Below are 21,136 nucleotides of genomic sequence, written 5' to 3'. Positions count from 1 at the left end.
GGGAAACATGACTGAAATCCCCTGATATGATCAAGAATGCCTCTGGGTGTTTAGTCTGTATCCTAGCAACAAGGTTATGTAGAACTTCACATGGAACTTCAGCAGTTGCCTTGGATGGAATGTACACAAGTATTGTTATGAAATGACTGAACTCCCTTGGTACATTAAGGTCTCATACAAACTGCCAATAATTCAATATCTAGACAGCACATCTTCTCCTTGACAGTAACATGTGCAGGACTGCACCATCTCTGGTTCACAAATAAAGCCAAGCCCCCACCTTTCTTCTTGCCACTAGCTTTAGCATCTCTGTCTGATCTTATGAGAGTGAAGCCAGGTAGATCCACATTGGAGTCTGAGATGTTTTGATTCAACCATGTTTCAGTAAAACACAAGAGACTACACTCACGGTATACTTTCTGTGTTTTCACCAGTATCTCCAGTTCATCAGTCTTGTTGGGCAGAGAGTTGACGCTTCCCATGATGACTGACGGCAGAAAAGGCTTATCTACAAGCTCACAACACATGGCCATTTCCGAGCCTTAACTTTTGCACCAGCACGGCAACCACGAAAACACCTCTTCAACTTCGCTGGAATAGGGATATGGTGTCCTCCAGACTAGCTCCGTTTCAATGAAAGAAACACCTCCCTTGAATAAAATTGGCTCTTAATTAGTCCAAAAACCTTTGTAAACTTTGGTGACTCCCCCCTTTGGGGGCTAGCTCGCCGAGTTTTCGACACACAGTGATGTGACACATATCATTGTAATCAACGTAGTTTCTGCTTTCGCGGGACACCAAGTTTGTGTGGACTTTCGGTTTTAAGAGGTTAAATTTACACTAATATGCTAAATTACTTACTTTTGAAAATAGCAGACATTCAAACATGTATTAAGCCTTGCCATGTGTTGTGAGCTTGTAGATTGGCTTTTTTCAAATTTATAGGTATAGATGTATATATTTAACCCATTAGATTTATTACACCCCTTAATTCAAGAGGGCTTCACGTCCCCCCGTGGATCTTTGGCGCCCCCCTGGGGAGGTCTGGCCCCCCCGGTTGGGAATCACTGCCCAAATATAATGTGTTACCAAAGTTATTTATTAAATCAGCTAACAAAGACTGACCTGGTAATTCTGCACCACCTTCCTCAGTCTGGTTCCCAGCATGTTACTGGACATCTCATCATCCCACACCTCTCCCAGAAGCCCATGAGGCCCGAAGAACTCGGCGTCCCCTCCTCTGCCACTCAGCTCACCCCTCCGCCGGCCTCCAAACAGGGTCTCTAGTGCACGCGTGAAGGGGCGCGGCAGCAGATGGGCGAAAAACCCAGAAGGCTCCCGCTCTCTTGGCTTCCGCTTTGTCGTCGAATCCCCGGCTTCATGGGTGTGGTTTGGAGAAGAGAGGACAGGGATTGGACGGTGAGGGTCACCTGGGACGACACCTGGGAGCTTCTGGGGGTCGACATACATGGGCTTGGCCCCACCACGCAGCACCTGTAGGAGTCACAGGGAAGATGATAACCCATAAGAACCCAGACCCATTTATCCTTAAAAGAAAATTATGGGGGATATACCACAGACCAAGTGGACCACATAGAATATCAAAGATCTGTGGTGACATATATGTCACATTGGACGTTTATGGTTTATTTATTTTTATGATATTTCTTATTTTAATATAAATAAACTCGACACCTTTTCTGCATACAGAAACACAAATTTGCCTTTTTCTCTTCATCTCCACAACATATATTAAAATTGTGACATTAATAGCGCTGTTTAACAACAAATAATTTTTCAGATTTGTTTTGAAGTAACAAAATAATAATAAATGACTTTTGGTCCATATCGCCCAGCCCTAGTACAGATTAATGTATCGTTATACCCCTAGTAATAATAGTGGTTGAAATTATGTAAGATCACACAGATTCTTGGAAGGAGAACCCTCAAACCCCAATAGCTACACAGCACTTAAGTCCTTTAAAAACCAAAGGAAAAACCTGGCGAAGTTTATCTCAGCTGTAGCAAATGTTCCCCTTTTGGAGAAAAAAGGACTTACAAGTTAAGATTTTGACCAACTCCTGTCAATTTCCTGTAACTTTGGGTTGTATGATTCAGCTATCGTCAGCTGGTTTCAAACCTGTCCCAGGGAAACATGGCGGCATACCTTGATGACAGAGTGGGTGCGAGGCTGGGCCCGGGTTCGCGCCCGGACCCCGAAGATGGCATCAGTAACTGGCACGCTGTTTTCAGCACAGATGGCATAGAGCAGAGCCATGGAGATGCAGAAGAAGGCCATGCAGAAAACTCCACGGCGAGCCCGACGCCTCAGACGCCACAGCAGACTGACTCTGTCCATCGCCGCCCCGGGGATCTGCAGAGGACATCCACAGTTTACTGTAAAGTAAGTCTGTCCAAACTTCTGAAATGTATATAAAATCATGACACCAAAAGTTTCCAACTGACAACCTGTTTGGTTTCAGACAAACGTCTGATTTGTTCTAATAAGTTGAAATTTAACTCTAAAGCAGTTTATATATTTTCTTTATCTACAAATCAAAAATGTTTCCACATAACTTCTGTTTTGGTTTTGTTTACTCCATTTTTGCCACATCCAGTTAGAGACTAGCTGGTGAACACAGTGGAGCATTCAGCAACTAAAGAGACAGATATTTCTGTCAGGAGTTGGTGTGGACAAAAAAGTCTAGAGAGGGAGAATATTGGATTTAATGCCCGTCAGTCCCTACACCTTTTCCAAAGTCAAATTATGGTAGTTTTCAAGAATTTTAAAGGTGCATTTTCAAGGTTTTATAGAGCTGTGCTCAATTAGATATTTGTATATACTGCCCTACAAAGTCTAACTGCAGTAACTACACAAAGGGTAAAACTGAGAAAAACTGCTTTAAAGTTTTTAAAAGTGTTTTAACTGGCCAGCCAAATTGGTTTTATGTAGATAAGTGATATGACACTTATTTCTACATGTATTGATGATGTAATTTTTATGCTCAAAAATCCTGATGATTTATTTGACCTTTGACCCCAAAAATGTAGTTACTGCACTCTGGTTTTGCTTTAAAAAGGTTCTAATAGTAATGATAAACAGAGTGCAGTAACTATAATGTTGTTGTCTTCTTTCAGCTTTTAAATTTTGTTTTCAGTGAATAAACATTTTTCATTTGATGTTGTTATCAGTGTATTTAAAAGTGTTCAACAATTCTTTTCAAAGATTTGTGTATTTTAGACTTAATATGATAAAGAAATGTTATATTTTAGTCTTAATATAAATTTATCTCACTTTTTCTTTTCATCACTATCTAGATAATAATTTCCCTTTCAAATAAACTTATAATTTCTATTATTTTAATGTTTAAATTAGTATATATATCCAAAGCAGACTGTAGTAATTGCAATTAATGCTTAGTTTCGAGTTGGATTTTGTGTTTTTTTTATATCATTATTTCTCTGAAATGAAGCAATATTAAAACTTGAAAATTGAAACTTTGTCACAAGATAAACGGACATCAAGGAGTTCATTTTTAGTTATAACTGAATTTTGACCAAAAATGTAGTTACTGCAGTTAGACTTTGAAGGGCAGTATAGTACATACAATATATTCAGTACGTTGATTATTTCACTTCTTCATCACATTTAATGAGAATTAGTTATTGTGCTTTAAACCACCATAACTATGTTTTATGACAGCAAGTTTCATGTTTCAGAATGTGTCAAAATGTGTAAACATACATTTTTCCCTTTTTAAAAGGTACAAACTCATAAAGATGGGTGGTTTCTGATTAAGAGCTTTAAAACAAATGCACTCCCTAAGGCTCAGCCAGAGACTCCTAATGAATCCTCATGTTGCTCTGTAGCTGCTCCATGTGGAAATAAGGAACTGTTAGCTCACATGTTCACTATATGAACTTAACATAACAGCCCTATGCCACCAAGTATACATTTATTAAGTTTACTTCTATTTACTGTGAGTGTAACATAGATATGTACTGATGTAGTGTTCAAAATGACTTGTTGGCAGCTTTCATCTGAGCAAGTGGGTCAGTAGAATCTCCTTTCCTCAGCATTTTGGGAGTTTGTGGCTGACATTTACACAACTCTGTTTAACCCATTAAGGCCTAAAGCGCCTGGGAAAAAATGCCTGGAAAACCTATGGGCGATTTTCAAATGACCCCCTGAAACCTGAAGTTTTTCTGGAAATTCAACACCTACTAAATAATAGATTTTTCAGCCTCTGTAGCAGATAAAAATGAAATTCAAAAAGTATTTGAGAGCTTATACCCGTGGCTTTCATACGAAGTTGAGTTTATTTGTCCAAACCTTCAATAAACTTTTTTTTAAAATCAACAAACTCAGCAAATGTTACATTTGACTGAATAAAAAATCCTATGCATAATACTAATACATGCCCATTAGCAAGATGCAAACATGATATGACCACTGGAAGAACAAGACATAGTTCTCATTAGCCTACTGTAATAAAAAAAGAATTATCATGATAATAATAATAATAATAATAATAATACATTTTATATATTGCACTTTTCAGGGTACTCAACGACGCATAAAGTAATATAAGACATAAACAGTCATGATTTCTTATATCATCATCACAATCAATTAGCCTATTATTATTATTATTATTATTATTATTAATATTAATATATTATTAATAATATTATTATTTCCAGATGGCCACAAATCTGTCTGTTCTTCTGTGAAAATATGTCGTCTAAAAACATATTCCTCATCCATAAATGCCGGTCGATTGGTTCCGAGGGTTCAAAGTCGGACCAGCAATTAAATCAATGGCGCTGTTTTAATCAGATCTCTTCCGTCACTTACTGCTGAGCTCCTCCGCTATAGTCGTCTTCCTCCATGATTTATAAGTTCTGGAAAAGTCCAATGTTGCATTGTGACACTCACACTTGTATTCTGATGCATTTCATTGGCCAAGAGACCGAAAATAGATGGAAAAAAATACAAATACTACAAAATGACATATCCGCTGTCCCGGCCTTAATGTTAGAGTGACGCAACAGCGCTCCCGGCTTTAATGGTAGAAATGCGGTAATGCTTTCCCGGCGTCAATGGGTTAAAACAGAGGAGCTGGAAACAAAATTTTAAATCAAGAACCGACTAACCCTAACCCCAAAATATATTAACCCTTTGATGCACAACATGGGTCTAAAGTGACCCGATATGTATGAGTTTTTATGCTCTATTTCTTTGCAATAAATTACTTTCATCATTCAGTATTCCAGGTTTTCTCATTTTGTTTGTTTTTGATCATCATGCATCCGAATTTTATGTTTTCCTTTATTATTATTTTTAAACAAAATCCCTTTTTGCGTCATTATTCTTCTAATGCACAACATGGGTGAAAAATGACCTATATCTATCTTTTAGCTAAATAGCTTGCTTAGCTAACTACTTAGCTAACTTCTTGGCGAAGTATTTAGCTAAGTAGCTTGCTAAGCTAACTACTTAGCTAACTTCTTGGCTCGGTAGTTAGGTTAGCAAGCTACTTAGCCAAGAAGTTAGCTATGTAATAATACAAAACTTTTTTCTTCATAAAGTATGAGAGGCAAAATGCAAATGATGATCTGTTGTTATCAAAACTAAGGGAAGATGGGAAACAGGAAGCTGTATCTATTACATATCCTGTTATTAATAGCTAGGAAGATGATAACTGTCTTGTGGTTAAAAACCCCTCCCTCCTATTATCTCCCAGTGGCAGGAGAGAGTGAAAAAGGTATATGTGATGGAGACGGCTCACCTCCATCTTAAGATGGACATTATCAACAAAATGGGGCCCTGTTAGCAGATACTTTAATCTACCAATGTGAAACATTGTCAAACTCTGCTACCTCAGAACTGTCCAAGTGTATTTGTGATTTAGAAGAATGCCAGAAACAGGCCAGTGAGCCTGAGTTGTTTGACAAACTGTTATTTGTTTGACTGTTCAGTCTATACATTTCATGAATAACTTTGTTTAATTGTTTTTTGTATGAATGTAACAGAAAGAAAAATCTGATGTAAACTAAAAGATGTGTAAATACATTTGAACACCAATAAATACTTGGTTCAAAGATAATAATAATTCCAAACAAGCCTTTTAACCCTCTGGAGTCCATGAAACCACCTGCACATTACTTCTTCATGACGTGAAGAAGCCTTGCCATCAGCTTCCCTCTAAAGTTCTTAGCTTGAAACTCCATACCAGATTTTTTTTGATGATATTCGGCCAAGTAAAACTATAGATAATGTCAAATATATTAAGTACAAAAATATATAAATATAGATTATCCTCATTTTACCCGTTATGTGTCATATTTGCAACCTGTGTTTATATTTGTAACATGTACATTTCAGTGTGTAAAACATGATTTTCAAGATCAGATTTTATGTTTTCATTTGTTTCTTTTGGGTTCAAAATTTTGATCAAGTACGTCAAAGTTAAAAATGAATTACCGGACATATAGGTGAGGTAACGCTGAAAAAACTGATGGCAACATGGCATGGTGAAGATTTTTTAACAGATTTTTTAACGGATATAATAGCCGAAGATTTCAGAGGGTTAATCCCTGCTACTTCCTTCAAACACAAGATGAAACAAACCACAAAAATAACAGGTTTTCTAACTGAGTCTTTGCTTCTGATACTGTAAGTCAGTGAGTGAAACAACAAAGAATAAGGACAGAGGAGCATGCCATCAGTGCCTGAGGAGATGGGTGAAGTCAGGGGGAAAGAGCAGAGAGGAGGAGGAGGAGGAGGAGGAAGATGGCTTGATTCAATAGAGGACAGAGAGAGAGAGAGAGAGAGAGAGAGAGAGAGAGAGAGAGAGAGAGAGAGAGAGAGAGGAATGGGGGAAGTCCATTACAGTCAGTGTTTGCCCTTTTATCCCACAATGCTTCTACAAGGCCATGTTTAATGTAAATGAGGAATGTGGCTTTTACCACTTATTGGCCACTTACTCATAATTTTTAATGGTACTGCATATGGCAATATGGTACAGTAAACAATGCTGTTAATTTGATAATAATTCCATCATTACTTTTTATAGAAATAACTAGGAATTGCAAGTAATTACTCTATACACTAAAGAAAATAATATTAATACATTTACTTTTTTACAATTGATTTTTATATGAATGGCACTTTACCGTGTTGTGTGTGGAAGGTCCCTTTTATTACTTTTTTTTTAGTAATTTTGTGTCTTTTTTTTTTTTTTTAAACAATTTTGTGTCTTTTTTGGTAATTCTGTGTCTTTTTTTGGTCATTTTGTTTCTTTTTTGGGATAATTTTGTGTCTTTTTAAAAAAAGACTACTTTTACTTTTTAAGTAATTTCGTTTTTTTCTGGCATTTTGTGTCATTTCTGGTCATTTTGTGTCATTTTTGTGTCATTTTGTGTCTTTTTTTATAATGTGTCTTTTTTGGTCATTTTGTGTCTTTTTTTTGGTCATTTTGAAACTGCCTATATATCCTTATACACCTTATACTAAAAAAATATATACTAAAAACCTGGATTCATCTGATTAGTCACATTGGACTGCTATTTTTTGGAACACGACTGAAACAGAATGTGATAAGATCAAAAGAAAATCCAACCCTGAATTCAGTCACATATATACAACCTGTACTCGTTGTTTCCTGGTGCTACAGAGGAAGACGGGAGTAGACTGAATCCATCACGTATATCAGACCCTATAGAAAACGAATGCACACATGACTGCCCATTGGGCTGCATATGAGTGCAGAGAACCTTTAAAATCAATATGTCCCCCTGCTGTGTTATTTCTGTACATACAGCAGCTGGTTTGCATACAGCCAGAGGCAGAATGAGCTGTGTTGGCTGACACTGCAGCCACATGAGGAACAACACAACAGCAATATGGATTTGGTTTGGTTTGTTGAATAACTTATTTTTCTAAAAAAAAATGTTAGCAAGAATTGAACCATTCAGTCCTCTGTCCTTTCAATGCCTCCATTTAACTGCATATGAGCAAATGCACTGTAACCTATATCAGTGGTTCTCAAATGGGGGTATGTGAAGGCACTCCAGGGGTACGTGAGATTTTAAAATATACATTTAAAAAGTAGCATCCATGCAAAAATCCTTTAAAAATAATTATTTAATAAATATTTTAGGAAAATATAAGTATAAGTTCATAACATTAATTTTATATTCAGTAGGCTATTCAATTTCGATGACCCTAAAAACCCAGAGTCTCCCCATACCAGGATGGTTGGACCCAACCTGTCATATGCCACCTGGCATCACCTGTCAATCACTTGAAAACTCAAAGATCGAGTCGTGGTTGAAGCGCAGCAGTTATAGTTTTAAATGGTTATATGCTCACTGTTTTCACTACATTTTAGTGATGAGAAATATTTGCAATATTGCGGCTGTGGCTCAGCTGGTAGAGTGGTCGTCTTCTAATAGGTGGGTTGGTGGTTTGATCCCTGAACATGGCAGCCTACATGTCGAAGTATCCTGAGCAAGATACTGAACCCCAAATTGCTCCCAATGCTGCGTTCATCGGTGTGTGAATGAATTCCCAATGGTGGCAGGTGGCACCGTTTAGGGTAGCCTCTGTCACCAGTATGAATGTGTGTGTGAACGGGTGAATGAGCGTAGTGTGTAGTGTAAAGCACTATATAAGTGCACTCCATTTACCATTTTACCATTTAGTCATGGATTATTAACATTTAAAATGTTTGAAATAGTTTTTTTTTCAAATGTTTGAATTTTGTGTTTATCAGTTCCAAAGTTTAATAAATCAGGCACTGATTTTAAGTCTTTTTTTTTCTTTGCCCTGGTTAGGGGGTACTTGGCTGAAAAATATTTCATAGGGGGTACAGCACTGAATAAAGGTCGAGAACCACTGACCTATATTACTGAGGAGAAGGAGGAGGAGGAGGAGTGCTGCTGTGCATGCATGTGTGTGATGGGAATGCACCAATCAAGTCGGACATTATCTGAATCTGAAAGCACTTATGAACATCCACCTGTCAGCCACCTGCATAAATAACTTATTTAGAGAGCACACAGAGGCCGTTTGACTCCACCTCTACCAGCCCCTGGAGGCTGGTGCTTTTATGTATTGTATTGATGTATATAAGTGGTTTAATGATCAGAGAGGCTGCTTTCAGTAAATGTCAATGTTTCCATGCGCACGGTAATGTCACTGCAAAAAACACTGTGGGACATTTAAGCAGCAAAATTAAAAACTGTAGTTCTGAAGCTGACAGAGGACAAGAGCGAAGCTTCTGAAATAACTGCTGAGGTTGTGCTGCAGTTTCACTTTGTGTGTCATTGCCTACATCTGCAGTTCTGCTCTGCATTGTTCACATTTTAATTAATGTTTTCCTCATTAATGGTGCATTATTTCACCCATCTTACAATCGGAATATTTTTTATGACCTGACCAGCATGGATATAACTGCAATCTCTGAGTGCACGCACCTTTTGAACCCGGTGCGCCCTTTGAATAGCAGGAAAATACTGCATTGACTTTAGAGCAGCCTTTTGTTGCTCAATAGCACAATCACTTTCTGCTGCCTCAAGATACCAATGCACCAACAATGCACCTGACCACACTTCATTTTAACACCAACACCACCATGAGCACACAGATGGGCAGGAGTACATAACACAACGTGGGCGCTGTGCGTGAAAATGACAACAAAAATAGTATTTGTGAGTTCTTTGCGTTTGTGTCACTTGCAGAAAGTACACTGGAAAAGGGTGTAAAAACAAGATGAAATCACTAAATCTGAGGGAAATGATCTTGCTGCATGGACAGATAATTTCACTTGACAAGATTTCTTAAATTAAGATTATTAAATCTAGAAATAAGCACGTTAAACGCTAGTGATGTCCCGATCCGATCACGTCATCAGAAATCGGGGCACGTGGTTTCAGACTCGATCGGAATCGCACATTATGTCCTGATCAGGGATCGGATATACAGTATGTATATTCAGCATGATATCATTTTACTGCAGGCTGCATGTCAATAAGCGAAGCAGAAGTTCACACACTCCAACCTAGGTGGCGCTAATGCACCTTAAAGTTGGTGCCGCTGCCATTACAAGAAGAAGAAGAGAAGAAGAAAAAACAACAACAAGGCAGCAGTTTATGGTTTAAACCGACGCGCAAGTATGTCTCCAGTCTGGAAGTATTTTAAAGTGAACAAAAATAACACTGCGATTGTAAACTGGGAATTTCAAGAGGTTAGGGTTGACATTTTTATTTAAAATATTCTGTTGCTCTAAAGTACAAGGTGAATTTTTTTATTTGTAATTATTACTTGATTGTTCAAGCTACCTCAAAGAAGTGCTCAAAGAATGTGTGTTAAATGATGAAATAAAAAAGGCACATCCTAGATCTTCGCTCTTCTTCATTTTTTGAATGTATTATAGAAGTATCGGATCGGGACTTGGTATCGGCAGATACTCTAAATCAATTGATTCGGAGGCAAAAAAAAACCTGATCGGGACGTCCCTATTGAACACTTAAAATAAGAAATTAAATCTTAAAACAGGATAAATGATCGAACACTTTTAAATCTAAAGTTTTTTTATCTTGGTAAAAACTCTGCTCTGGCCAGTTAAGATGAATTAATTACACAAAAATGAACACATTACATTTTTTTTACGCATTTTAATCGCATTTATTTTTTTGCCGCGGAACGTTTCTCACTGGATGAGTTTCAGGCGGACCGATTATACTGGAGCACCAACTAGCGTTCATGAGTTCAGACAACAACAAACCACAGTGAACATGAAGGAAGAAGCTGATGAGACGCTTTGGTTGGCCCCGTGGATGATGGGACATTTTGTTACAAAAAACCAACGGATGGAAGCGTCGATAAGAGCATGGTTGTGTTGCTATGCAACAAGGAATTCACATATCACCGCAGCACATCCAGCCTCAAGTATCACCTCAATGCAAAACATATAGCAGCTAGCGGCTAGTGTGGTAGCTAGCGTGGATTGTGTTTTACTTAAAAAACCAAAGTATTATAGTTTAGAGAAGGTCTACCTACCTATAGGCTACCTGAATTTATGAAATGTACTATATTTCTAAATATGCTATTGCTACACTTAATGGCAAAAATTGCACTGGTCTGTTGGACTTGAACAAAAATAAACAATATATTTGTTGCTTAAGCTTATGTATTCAGTCATTATTCAATGGTATACTAAAAATCCATGTGAAAAAAATTACTTCCCACTGTTATCAGGTCAAATATTTATATGCGATTAAAATGTGATTCATTTCGATTAATTCATTACAAAGCCTCTAATGAATTAGATTTTTTTTGCGAGATTAAACTTGGCGATATTTCTCATTGTGTTAAAAATCTGTCTCGCGAGATTTGTGAGCTATCCAAACTTCTATTTGTGACCTGTGGGGGCAGTAAAAGGAAAAGAAGAAGAGGAGAAGGAAGACAAGCAGCAAGCAGCCAGAATGACGTCGCAGGAGCTCGTTAAGAAGAGTAAGAACGAATCGAAGCGGCACAGTCCTGCTAATAGGCTAACAGTTAGCTCTGTAGCAGTACAGTGTGTATGTGCTGCTGCTGCAGGAGGTGTTCACTTAGCGATCTCTGTTTGTTTACAACAAGCACCGGACACTCTGTGTACAGCCGATTATTCACAATCACTAATAGGGGTGCACCGATTGCAATTTTCTGGTCGATCACCGATCACCAATTTTTAATAAGCCTGACCTGCCGATTCCGATTTTGGCTGATACCGATTTTTTTATAACTCACAGCATACACCTTCAATGTTTGAATCTTATTTTATTGAAAAACAATAACACTTTATTTTATATATACTAATTTTTCTTTAACAAATAAAGGAAATCACAATGTCTGAGGTAGTTAATAAAATATTGAACTTGATATATTGATATATATATATTGAAAATAAATAGCAACAATTTACAGGACAAACTAACAAAAGAACTGCAACCATAAATAAAGTGGTTTTTGTTCTGTACAACATACAGACAACTGGGGATGGGCATCGATTTCCGAATATTCGAATAGACATTAGTAGACGTAGCATTTGATGATACAGTGTGGCGGGCTAGATGCCAAGCTGTAGAAGAAGAAACCAACAGAGGAGAGGGTGTTTTCCACTGCGGAACAAGTTAGTTAGCCCCCAGAGGGATTTAGAGACTCTGGAGGTGACGTATGGTTTTCACCGTCGCTAACTGTGCACAACGTCAGCAGCTGAAAGCAGCATGGCTAATTATGCACAGAGTCTCTGCTGATCTTAAACATAGTGATTGTGAATTAGCGACATTGCTAACTGTGCACAAAGTGTCCGGTGCTTGTTGTAAACAAACAGAGATCACTAAGTGAACACCTCCTGCAGCAGCAGCACATACACACTGTACTGCTACAGAGCTAACTGCTGCTAACAGCAGCTCTTCTTAACAAGCCGGCCTCCGGCATGTTAGCGGTTCGTTAAGAAGAGTAAGAAGGAGTCGCTGGATTTGTCTCCAGTTGCTTTCTTGAAAAATAGTCGCTAAGGGGGTCTGAAAAGTCGCTAAATTTAGCAACAGAGTTGGGAGCACTGCTTCGTCGGTGGGGGGTTATTATCGAGGTAGATAAGATCGGTTTGACGTAAAAAGAATTGGCCGATATCGCAAAATTAAGTAAATTGGTGCCCCTAATCACTATGTTTATGATCAGCGGAGACTCTGTGCATAATTAGCCATGCTGCTTTCAGCTGCTGACGTTGTGCACAGTTAGCAACGGTGAAAACCATACGTCACCTCCAGAGTCTCTAAATCCCTCTGGGGGCTAACTTGTAGTGGAGACATATAGAGTGAGTGGACTTTAGAGAGGGTGTGGCCTGAGACTTTCCTGGTGGACACTTGCTAAACTGAGCTAAACTGAGCCAAAAACATGACTTCCGTGACAGAGCTAATAGATATAAGACTAGTGTTTTTATTCTGTCAGCAGATGAGTCCAGTTTAATCTGCAGATATCATAGTACTGTAGGTGTATCAGTGCAGTGAGTGAATCATGACACAAACAGTAACTGTTACTACTGTTGAAGCTGTGAGTCATCTGCAGATCTTCACTCTTAAAATACATTTCGGAGGTGAGAGCCACCTGAGTTTCCAAATACTGGCACTGGAAAATGATTTGTGTTTTACACACTGGAGCGGACTGATGTTTGCTGTCTGCTGGTGTTCAGCGTGGTGGAGTGGAACATCTGTTGGAGTCCTGTACTTAAGTATAAATTTGAGATACTTGACTAAAGTATCTTAATTTTATACTACTTTATACACCTACTTCCCTACATCTCAGAGGTAAATATTGTACTTTTTACTGCACTACATCTACCTTTGTGATCAACTGAAGGATTAAGTGTCCCTTTACAAGGTTCCCACACACTTTCACTAACAAAATTTCACAATTTTTTCATAAAATGTTCATTATTGGTTGGATGCAAATATATTCATAATGCATTGTCAAAAAGGTGGTAGACTGAATACGACAGAATGCAGGGAAAAAGTTACATCAGCAGCTACAGAAAATAAATGTGTTACATAACGTGGATTGTTAAACACAGGAGATAACTGCAATTTTACTTTTCCAGCTTTTCGATGTTTTGATGAACATCAAACAGTGACAGCTAACATTTCACTGAACTATGAGCACTTTTATTTTAAGTACATTTTGCTGAATAGTTGTACTTTCGTAAAATTTGCAAGATGTTTACTTATAGTTATTGGTGGGTGATATGGGGCTCAAAGAATATCACAATATTTCAGGGTGTTTTTGCACAATCTGTGTAATTCTGTAATGGTAACATCCAATCACAACACTAATCAGTTTAAATGAAACATATGGCTTCTGAATCATCTATATTCTTGACAATATTATAAAATATTTAAAAATATATACAAAATATTAATTCATTCATCCATTATCCTTGACCGATTATCCGCGCTCGGGTCGTGGGGGACTGGCATTGGGCGAGAATATAGAAAATATGATATTTTTAAATTATTTTTGAGTCTGTATGAATAAAAATCTTTCAACAAAATAAAAATCAACCATAAATATAAAATGTAGTGTAAACAGTTACCAAATACATAAAATGTACTCTTGACCCTTAAGTGTAAAATAGAAGATTAGAAATTCTAATTAGAAAATTAGAAAGTAATAAAAATAATTCTAAGTGGGGTCATTCTGCATAATGAGTACTTTTACTTTTGTTACTTTAAGTAAATTTTTTTGCTGGTACTTTTGTACTTTAACTTCAGTAAGATTAGAATGCAATGATTTGACGTCACCACATAAAGAAGTAGGATTGTTGCCAGTATCACATGATTTTTTTTAATCATATAAAAAATATACCAGTATTATCGTGAATGATACAATATGACATACCGCTAGTGCTAAATGTAAAATAATGCTGGATGTTAACAAAGAGTTAGCATGATAACAAACAAACATGCTCAATGCATATTAAGATGGATGCATATGTTAACTCTATGGAGTCTTGGGCTATTTAATCCATTTGAATCCTTTTCATCCTGCCTGTAGACACCACTTAAAAAATGTTTAAATGCCATGTTGTTTAATTTTTTTTCAGCACAACCTCACCTATATGACCTAATAATGATTGATTTTTTATTCTGATGTACTGGATCAACATTTTGAATAGAAAAACCAACATAAACGTGATATTGTGATTGTGTGTCATCCTGTCATCCAACCTTGGTTTTTATTCTAGTGTCACTCTATTTTATTTGTGTCTTGTGTGTTTAGCGTAACCATTTTGCTCATTTTGTGTATTTGTAAGTCATTTTGTGTCTTTTTTGGTTATTTCGTGTCTTTATTTGGTCATTTTGTGTTCGTTTTTTTAATCATTTTGTCTTTTTTTAGTCATTTTGTGTCTTTTTTTGTCATTTTTTGTCTTTTTTAGTCATTTTGTGTCTTTTTTTTGTCATTTCTTGTCTTTTTTTAGTCATTGTGTCTTTTTTTGGTCATTTTGTGTCTTTTTTAGTCCTTTAGTCCAACATAAAATGTGATTTTGAATCTTTTTTTTACTTTCAAAACACTATCATGTTCAATTAAAAATGCTAAATGTTGCAAATGTGAACAAAGGTTGCAAATATAACATATAAGACAGTTACATCCAGTTCTACCATTTTATACTAAATATATTTGAGCTTGTCTCCAGTTTTACTTGGTATATCATCATCAAACTGAAACTGGCCTCATGGAGTTTACAGCCAGAACTTTAGAGGTCAATTTACAGTAGGGCTCCACGCTGCTTTGTTTTCTAGTCTGGATGTGATAAAGAAGTCATGATTTGGAGCTTTTGGAGACTCCAGAGGGTTAACTGTTGCCTCCTGAAGCCCAAGCAGATGGAAACTCTTACAAGCCAAAGGTAAGGGTCCAACAGCTGGACCTTAGAGGGTACTGCCCCACTGACAAAGTCCACATTCAGCACATTGTTTGTGAGGGTGTCACTTGTACTCATTTTTTGTTCTTGTCCTGTTTTGTCTGTTTTCAAATTCAATTTTAGCCGCTGTCTGCAGCGGCTTAAAAGCCCCAACTTTTGAAATCATGAGTTCTATCAAATAGAAAGAGAGAAGTGGCTTTACACTCATGTTTCATAATCACAGGTGTTTCCTGAAATATTTTATTTTACTTTTATCAAAATAGATATTTAAAATGCCTCATGTTGCTGCGTCGTTCAAAAGTTTATTAGAAGATCAGTAATAAATGGTGTCAATGTAGTTTCACTTCCTTATTTTTCACAGTTTTTACTGTCTCTTGTTTCTACATTTTTTCGGACTCACTTTTTTAGATCAGCTCTTTCTGGTCGAAAATCATAAACTCTTGTTTTTATGTAGTGGTTTGTTTTTATGTAGCTTTTATCTAGTGTTTTTTGCTCTGTTTGTAAGGTACCTTGAGTGACGTGAAAGGCGCCCATAAATAAAATGTATTATTATTATTACTATTATTATGCTTAGTTTGTCAAACAACTGTGATGGCAGGAAAACAAGTGTTTCCTTGGTGACAAAATCCAAAATCTGCACTCTTTTACATACAAACAGCTTAAATAGGGAACATTATCATTTATTCTTTTTTTTTTTTACCTGGTAACGACAGGATGAGTCTGTCCTTCTTTTCGATTCGACCAGACTAGATAGGAAACATCTCCTTCATGACTAAATCAATAAGTAGGAATGTTGCCAATATCGAGAATAATATGTTAAGACACACCCCTAATTGTAGTATTTTATTGCATTGTGGTATTAGCACTTTAACTCTGAATACTTCTTCTGCCTCTAGTGTTCAGTGTGCTGATGTTACCTTGTAGCCCATGTTGTGTGTAGTTCCGCACGCTGTGTTGCTGTTGTTGCTGCTTAGAAATGGGCTGCTGCCTTCAGGTTTCCCCTCATCGCGTCTACAAACAGAGATGCACGTATACATTTAAAAATGCAGAGAGCAAATTTAAGGATAAAAGCTTCTTTTCACATTTCATAAGACTAATAAATATCATTTATGCATGTGTTATTCGTGATTATTTAAGTTTTAATTCAGTTGTATTTAAAGTTCAAGAAAATCCACTGTTAAAAAGCTTTTTAGCTAAAGTAAAAGTGTACCTGCCACGTAGAGATCTGGAGACTGTAATCCATGCTTTTATTAATACCAGACTGGATTACTGTAATTCACTAGCCTGGCTAACACCAGACTATTCTCAAATGAGGGCTAGTCTGGCAACGAGCAATGTATTTTTCCGTAGAGGAGGTGTGGTTTACGATCCTCCAGAGCCGTTTATTGGACGCTTAGAATGTCTATCAAAAGCGTCTGTAGGTAGCTCTTAGCCAATCAGATCAGTTATAACAGATGACGTAGTAGAGCAACAGGAATAGATGTTTGTTGTGTGTGTGTCTGTGAGAGAGTGTTGTTTGCTGCTTTGCTCCTCCAGTTCTCACTTTCTGCAAGATTATTTATTTTCACGCTTTATTCCCCCTCATGTCATTCAGCCACACACATCCACTGATTTTATTCGAAATTAAATTTGAGTGCGCAAGGCAGTCTGGGTATACCCAGGCTAGTAATTCACTGGATGTTGGCCTGGACCACTCACTTTTGCACCGCCTGCAGCTGGTACAAAATGCAGCAAACGTGACCACATATCACCGTCCTAGCTTCGCTGCACTGTTCCCGGTTGCTTTTAGAATAGATTTTAAAATGTTATTGTTTGTTTTTAACCACTTAAAATGGTTGGTTGCAAAGCGGTTGGGATGAGAGTCAGCACCTCCAAGTCTGAGGCCATGGTTCTCTACCGTAAAACGGTGGACTGCCCCCTCTGCGTGAGAAGGACAGGCGGTTTGGTGAAGAAGGAGCTGAGCCTGAAGGCAAAGCTCTCGATTTACCGGTCCATCTATGTTCCAACCCTCACCTATGGTCATGAGCTTTGGGTAGTGACTAAAAGAACAAGATCGTGGTGTCGTGGCAATTATGACAACTGCACTAAGTTAATGGGTGAGCTGGCCAAACACAAAGCACTCAATACTCTGTTCAGCAAGTTTTATTAGCACATTCGTATTCCATACACCGCACAATTCCGAATGGCTCTTTCACAGTACAACAAAGTCCCATACACCGCTGGACTTATATCTGTTGTATTTCCCAACATTGATTCTTCAGCAAGACTCAATGCAGCCCTATCTTCCTGCCCTATACATCACATCAGGACAGACCCCCCTGATCTACATGTTCCCCTCAATCATGGTGTTATCAGAGTTCAGGCCCTAGTGAGTTCCCACAAGGCCTTGTGTCTTGAATATCAAGTAGATCGCCGCCTACTTCTTGTACCAACATGACAGGAAGTACCAAATTTCCTTCACAGCAGATACAAGCGGCTGAAATGAGCTTCCTCCGTAGGGTGGTTGGGCTCAGCCTTAGAGATAGTGCGAGGAGCTCAGACATCCGGGGGGAGCCCGGAGTAGAGCCGCTGCTCCTTCACGTCAAAAGGAGACAGTTGAGGTGGTTTGGGCATCTGGTAAGGATCCTCCCGGGCACCTCCCGTTAGAGGTGTTCCAGGCACGTCCAACTGGTAGGAGGCCCCGGGGAAGACCCAAAACACGGTGGAGGGATTACATCTCTCTCCTGGCCTGGGAACGCCTCGGGGTCCCCCAGGAGGAGCTGGACGTTGTGGCTGGAGAGAGGGGCGCCTGGAATGCCCAGCTCAGCCTGCTGCTCCCGCGACCCAGCCCCGGATAAGCGAACGAGAAGGATTGGATGGATTGATGTTCGTTTTTAAAGCTCTTAATGGCCTAGCCCCCATGAATTTGACCGAGCTCCTTCAAATCCTGCCAGAACACTGAGAGCTGCTACTGGCCACCCCTAAAACTAGACTCAAAACCAAACGGGACCGAGCCTTTGTGGCTCGGGAATAACCTGCCCTGGAATATCCCATCTGCAGGATCTTTTGAGGTTTTTAAACCCTTGGTAAAAACAAACCTCTTGTTCCTGGCTTTTAATCAAGTTTAAGTGGGCATCTGGAAAAATTTTTATTTAAATTTGAATTTAATTTATTCTGTTTTATTTTCATTCTATTTTATTGCATTGTGTTTATGTATTTTAGTATTTTAGTTTTTACCTTATTTCCTGCAACTGTGATATCCGTGCAGCACTTTGGTCAACCCCGGTTGTTTTAAATATGCTTTATAAATAAAGTTTGAGTTGAGTTGAGTCGTCATTTCAATATTGACAATATTGAGAAATTGTGATTAGCAATTTTGCCATTATCAAACATCCCAAATGTCAACTCTTCTTTAACTGAATAGCCTACAGTAAATTTTGTTTCATCACAATTGACCTTCAGCTTCCCTTTCTCACAGAAATCAAACATATAGAGCTCAATTTACTGTAGAAATAATTGTGGGTTTTAAAGAAAATTATATATATATATATATATAAAGTTTTGTCCATGTACCATCATTTCACTCTTTTTAAGGAATTTGTGCAACAGGTCATTTATCCTACATTGAGTAAACACCTCTCATCTGAAATGCACCATAATTATTATTTTTATTATTATTATTATTATTATTATTATTATTATCATTATTATTATTATTATTAATGCACCATATACCGCCTCTTGATTCACCTTATCTCTACTCTTATTGTTGCCTTTATCTATTATCACATGGATAATTTATTGTATTCTATAATTAATGAATACCTTCAGCACTTTGATGTCTTACTGTGTTTTATTAAATAAAAAATATAAATTAAATCAGTTTGAGGAGAAGAGGGAACAGAAATTTGACTAAAAGATGAAATAAAAAATTGAAAAGAAATTACTTTTTATAGGATAATATAGAATTGCATTTTACAGCATACGCAGTACATAATAATTAATAATGTCTACATTAAAATGAGAAATAAGAGAAGCGGCAGGCCATGAGCAGAGATCACCACAGGATCATTACAACAACAAACTGTGATCGATCGATTGACAGATTGGTAAATATCTAGATCAATGTAAGTGTCTTTATGTGATGTGTGTGTGTAGCGTGTGTGAGGTGTTAACGGTGATGTTCGTTGACCTGTGTTGAAGTGATGCTCCTCGTCTCCAGCCCGCCAACTGCGTCGTTCCTCTGATTTATCGTCGCCACGGTACCGAGCAGCTTGTTGTTCCCGCCGCCATGTTCCCGGTGAGTCCCGCCGCGCCTCGCGGCCCCGTCCCCTGCTGTCCGTCCGTCCGGTTCGAGGCCGCTGTTAGCGTCAGGTGGCATTTGGAGAAGTCAAAACCGGAGCGCAGCGAGTCCTCCCCCCTCTGACAGCCGACCGACAGGCTGCAGCACCGAGAGGCAAGCTGGCGACAACAAGATAAAAGCGTTTCCGGCAAGGCTTTCAAAATAAAGTGCTCCATGACTTTTCTTTTCCTTGGGTTTTTTTTTTTAAAACTATTTTTCTTTTTTTTTTCTTTATTAACCCTGACTCTTTAGATTGAGTTTTTATTACTATTTTATTGTTTTACTGTTTTTAGTATTTTATTGTTTTCATTGTTTATATTTGTGTATGATTTTTATTGTATTTTAATAACTGTACAGCACTTTGGGCAACTCAGGTTGTTTTTAAATGTGCTCTATAAATAAACTTTGACTTGACTTTTCTCCATGGTGTCTTTTTTGATTGAGTTTTTATTACTATTTTATTGTTTTTAGTATTTTATTGGGTTTTTTTTAAACTGTATTAGTGTATGATTTTTATAGTATTTTAATAACTGTACAGCACTTCAATGTGCTCTATAAATAAACTTTGACTTGACTTGACATTTCTCCATGGTGTCTTTTTTTTTTTTTTTTTTTTAAGTAAAAACTTTATTTTTTCAGTGGGTAGGGTGTCCTACATGTCCTCAAATCAAATCATGCATGTAAAAAGTTGACAAAGACGAAAACAAAGGATATTTTCACTATTTTTTTATTTTATTTTTAGTTAGTTTTGTAACCACACAATACAGTTTCAGTTAGTTATCTTTTTTTTTTTTAAATCGTTTTTATTTTTATATCAGTTTACAAAAATGTTTCTTCAATATTAATTTTCATTATTTCTTAAGTTTTCGTTAACTATGATAACCTTAACTCCTACATGTCCTCATATCCTATAAATGTCCCTCCCTCTACAGCTGAATTATTCTTTTACGTTTTATTCATTTTTATCACATGATTAATTATTTATCTGCACAATTAATTCATATTCACTGAAATTGCAATATGGAATAGTACAATACCCAACTCACAGGAGGTGAAATATTTGTCAGAATTCAATACTGAGTGAAGTATTGTGGGGTTGCAGACATTTCCAGCCTACGAATCATAATGTACATGCTTAAATACTTACATACATACAAAGATAGAATCTGTTTGGTACAGATTTACACAGATACACATTTTTGGTTTCAGGAGTTGCTTTTCATATTTTAATACGAAGGAGCGGGATAATCATGTGATATCCGGTTTTGTTCTGCTTAAGTATGTACAACTTGACAGATTTCTATGCAGCAGGCAGGACACGCAATCTCTGCAGAGGAGGGAAGATGAAGATGCA

The 21,136-nt window shown here is 37.5% G+C and overlaps 1 protein-coding gene across 1 annotated transcript in view; it reads right to left on the bottom strand.

Annotated features, from left to right (window-relative positions):
- st6gal1 (ST6 beta-galactosamide alpha-2,6-sialyltranferase 1) overlaps positions 1 to 19,820 on the bottom strand; it is a 33,771-nt gene extending 13,951 nt beyond the window's left edge. The window contains exons 1-4 of the mRNA XM_059351238.1: positions 19,633 to 19,820; positions 16,379 to 16,472; positions 2,168 to 2,374; positions 1,126 to 1,494 (exon numbers count right to left, since the gene is read on the bottom strand). Coding sequence (XP_059207221.1) covers positions 1,126 to 1,494; positions 2,168 to 2,374; positions 16,379 to 16,390 — 588 coding nt within the window. The 5' untranslated portion in view covers positions 16,391 to 16,472; positions 19,633 to 19,820. The remainder of the gene's footprint in view (positions 1 to 1,125; positions 1,495 to 2,167; positions 2,375 to 16,378; positions 16,473 to 19,632) is intronic.
- Positions 19,821 to 21,136: the final 1,316 nt, after the last annotated feature.

This window comes from Centropristis striata, chromosome 15 (assembly GCF_030273125.1).
Source record: "Centropristis striata isolate RG_2023a ecotype Rhode Island chromosome 15, C.striata_1.0, whole genome shotgun sequence".
Classification (NCBI taxonomy): Eukaryota; Metazoa; Chordata; class Actinopteri; order Perciformes; family Serranidae; genus Centropristis; species Centropristis striata.
Note: the sequence above shows the minus strand (reverse complement) of the source record. Positions and strands in the feature narration are given on the sequence as shown.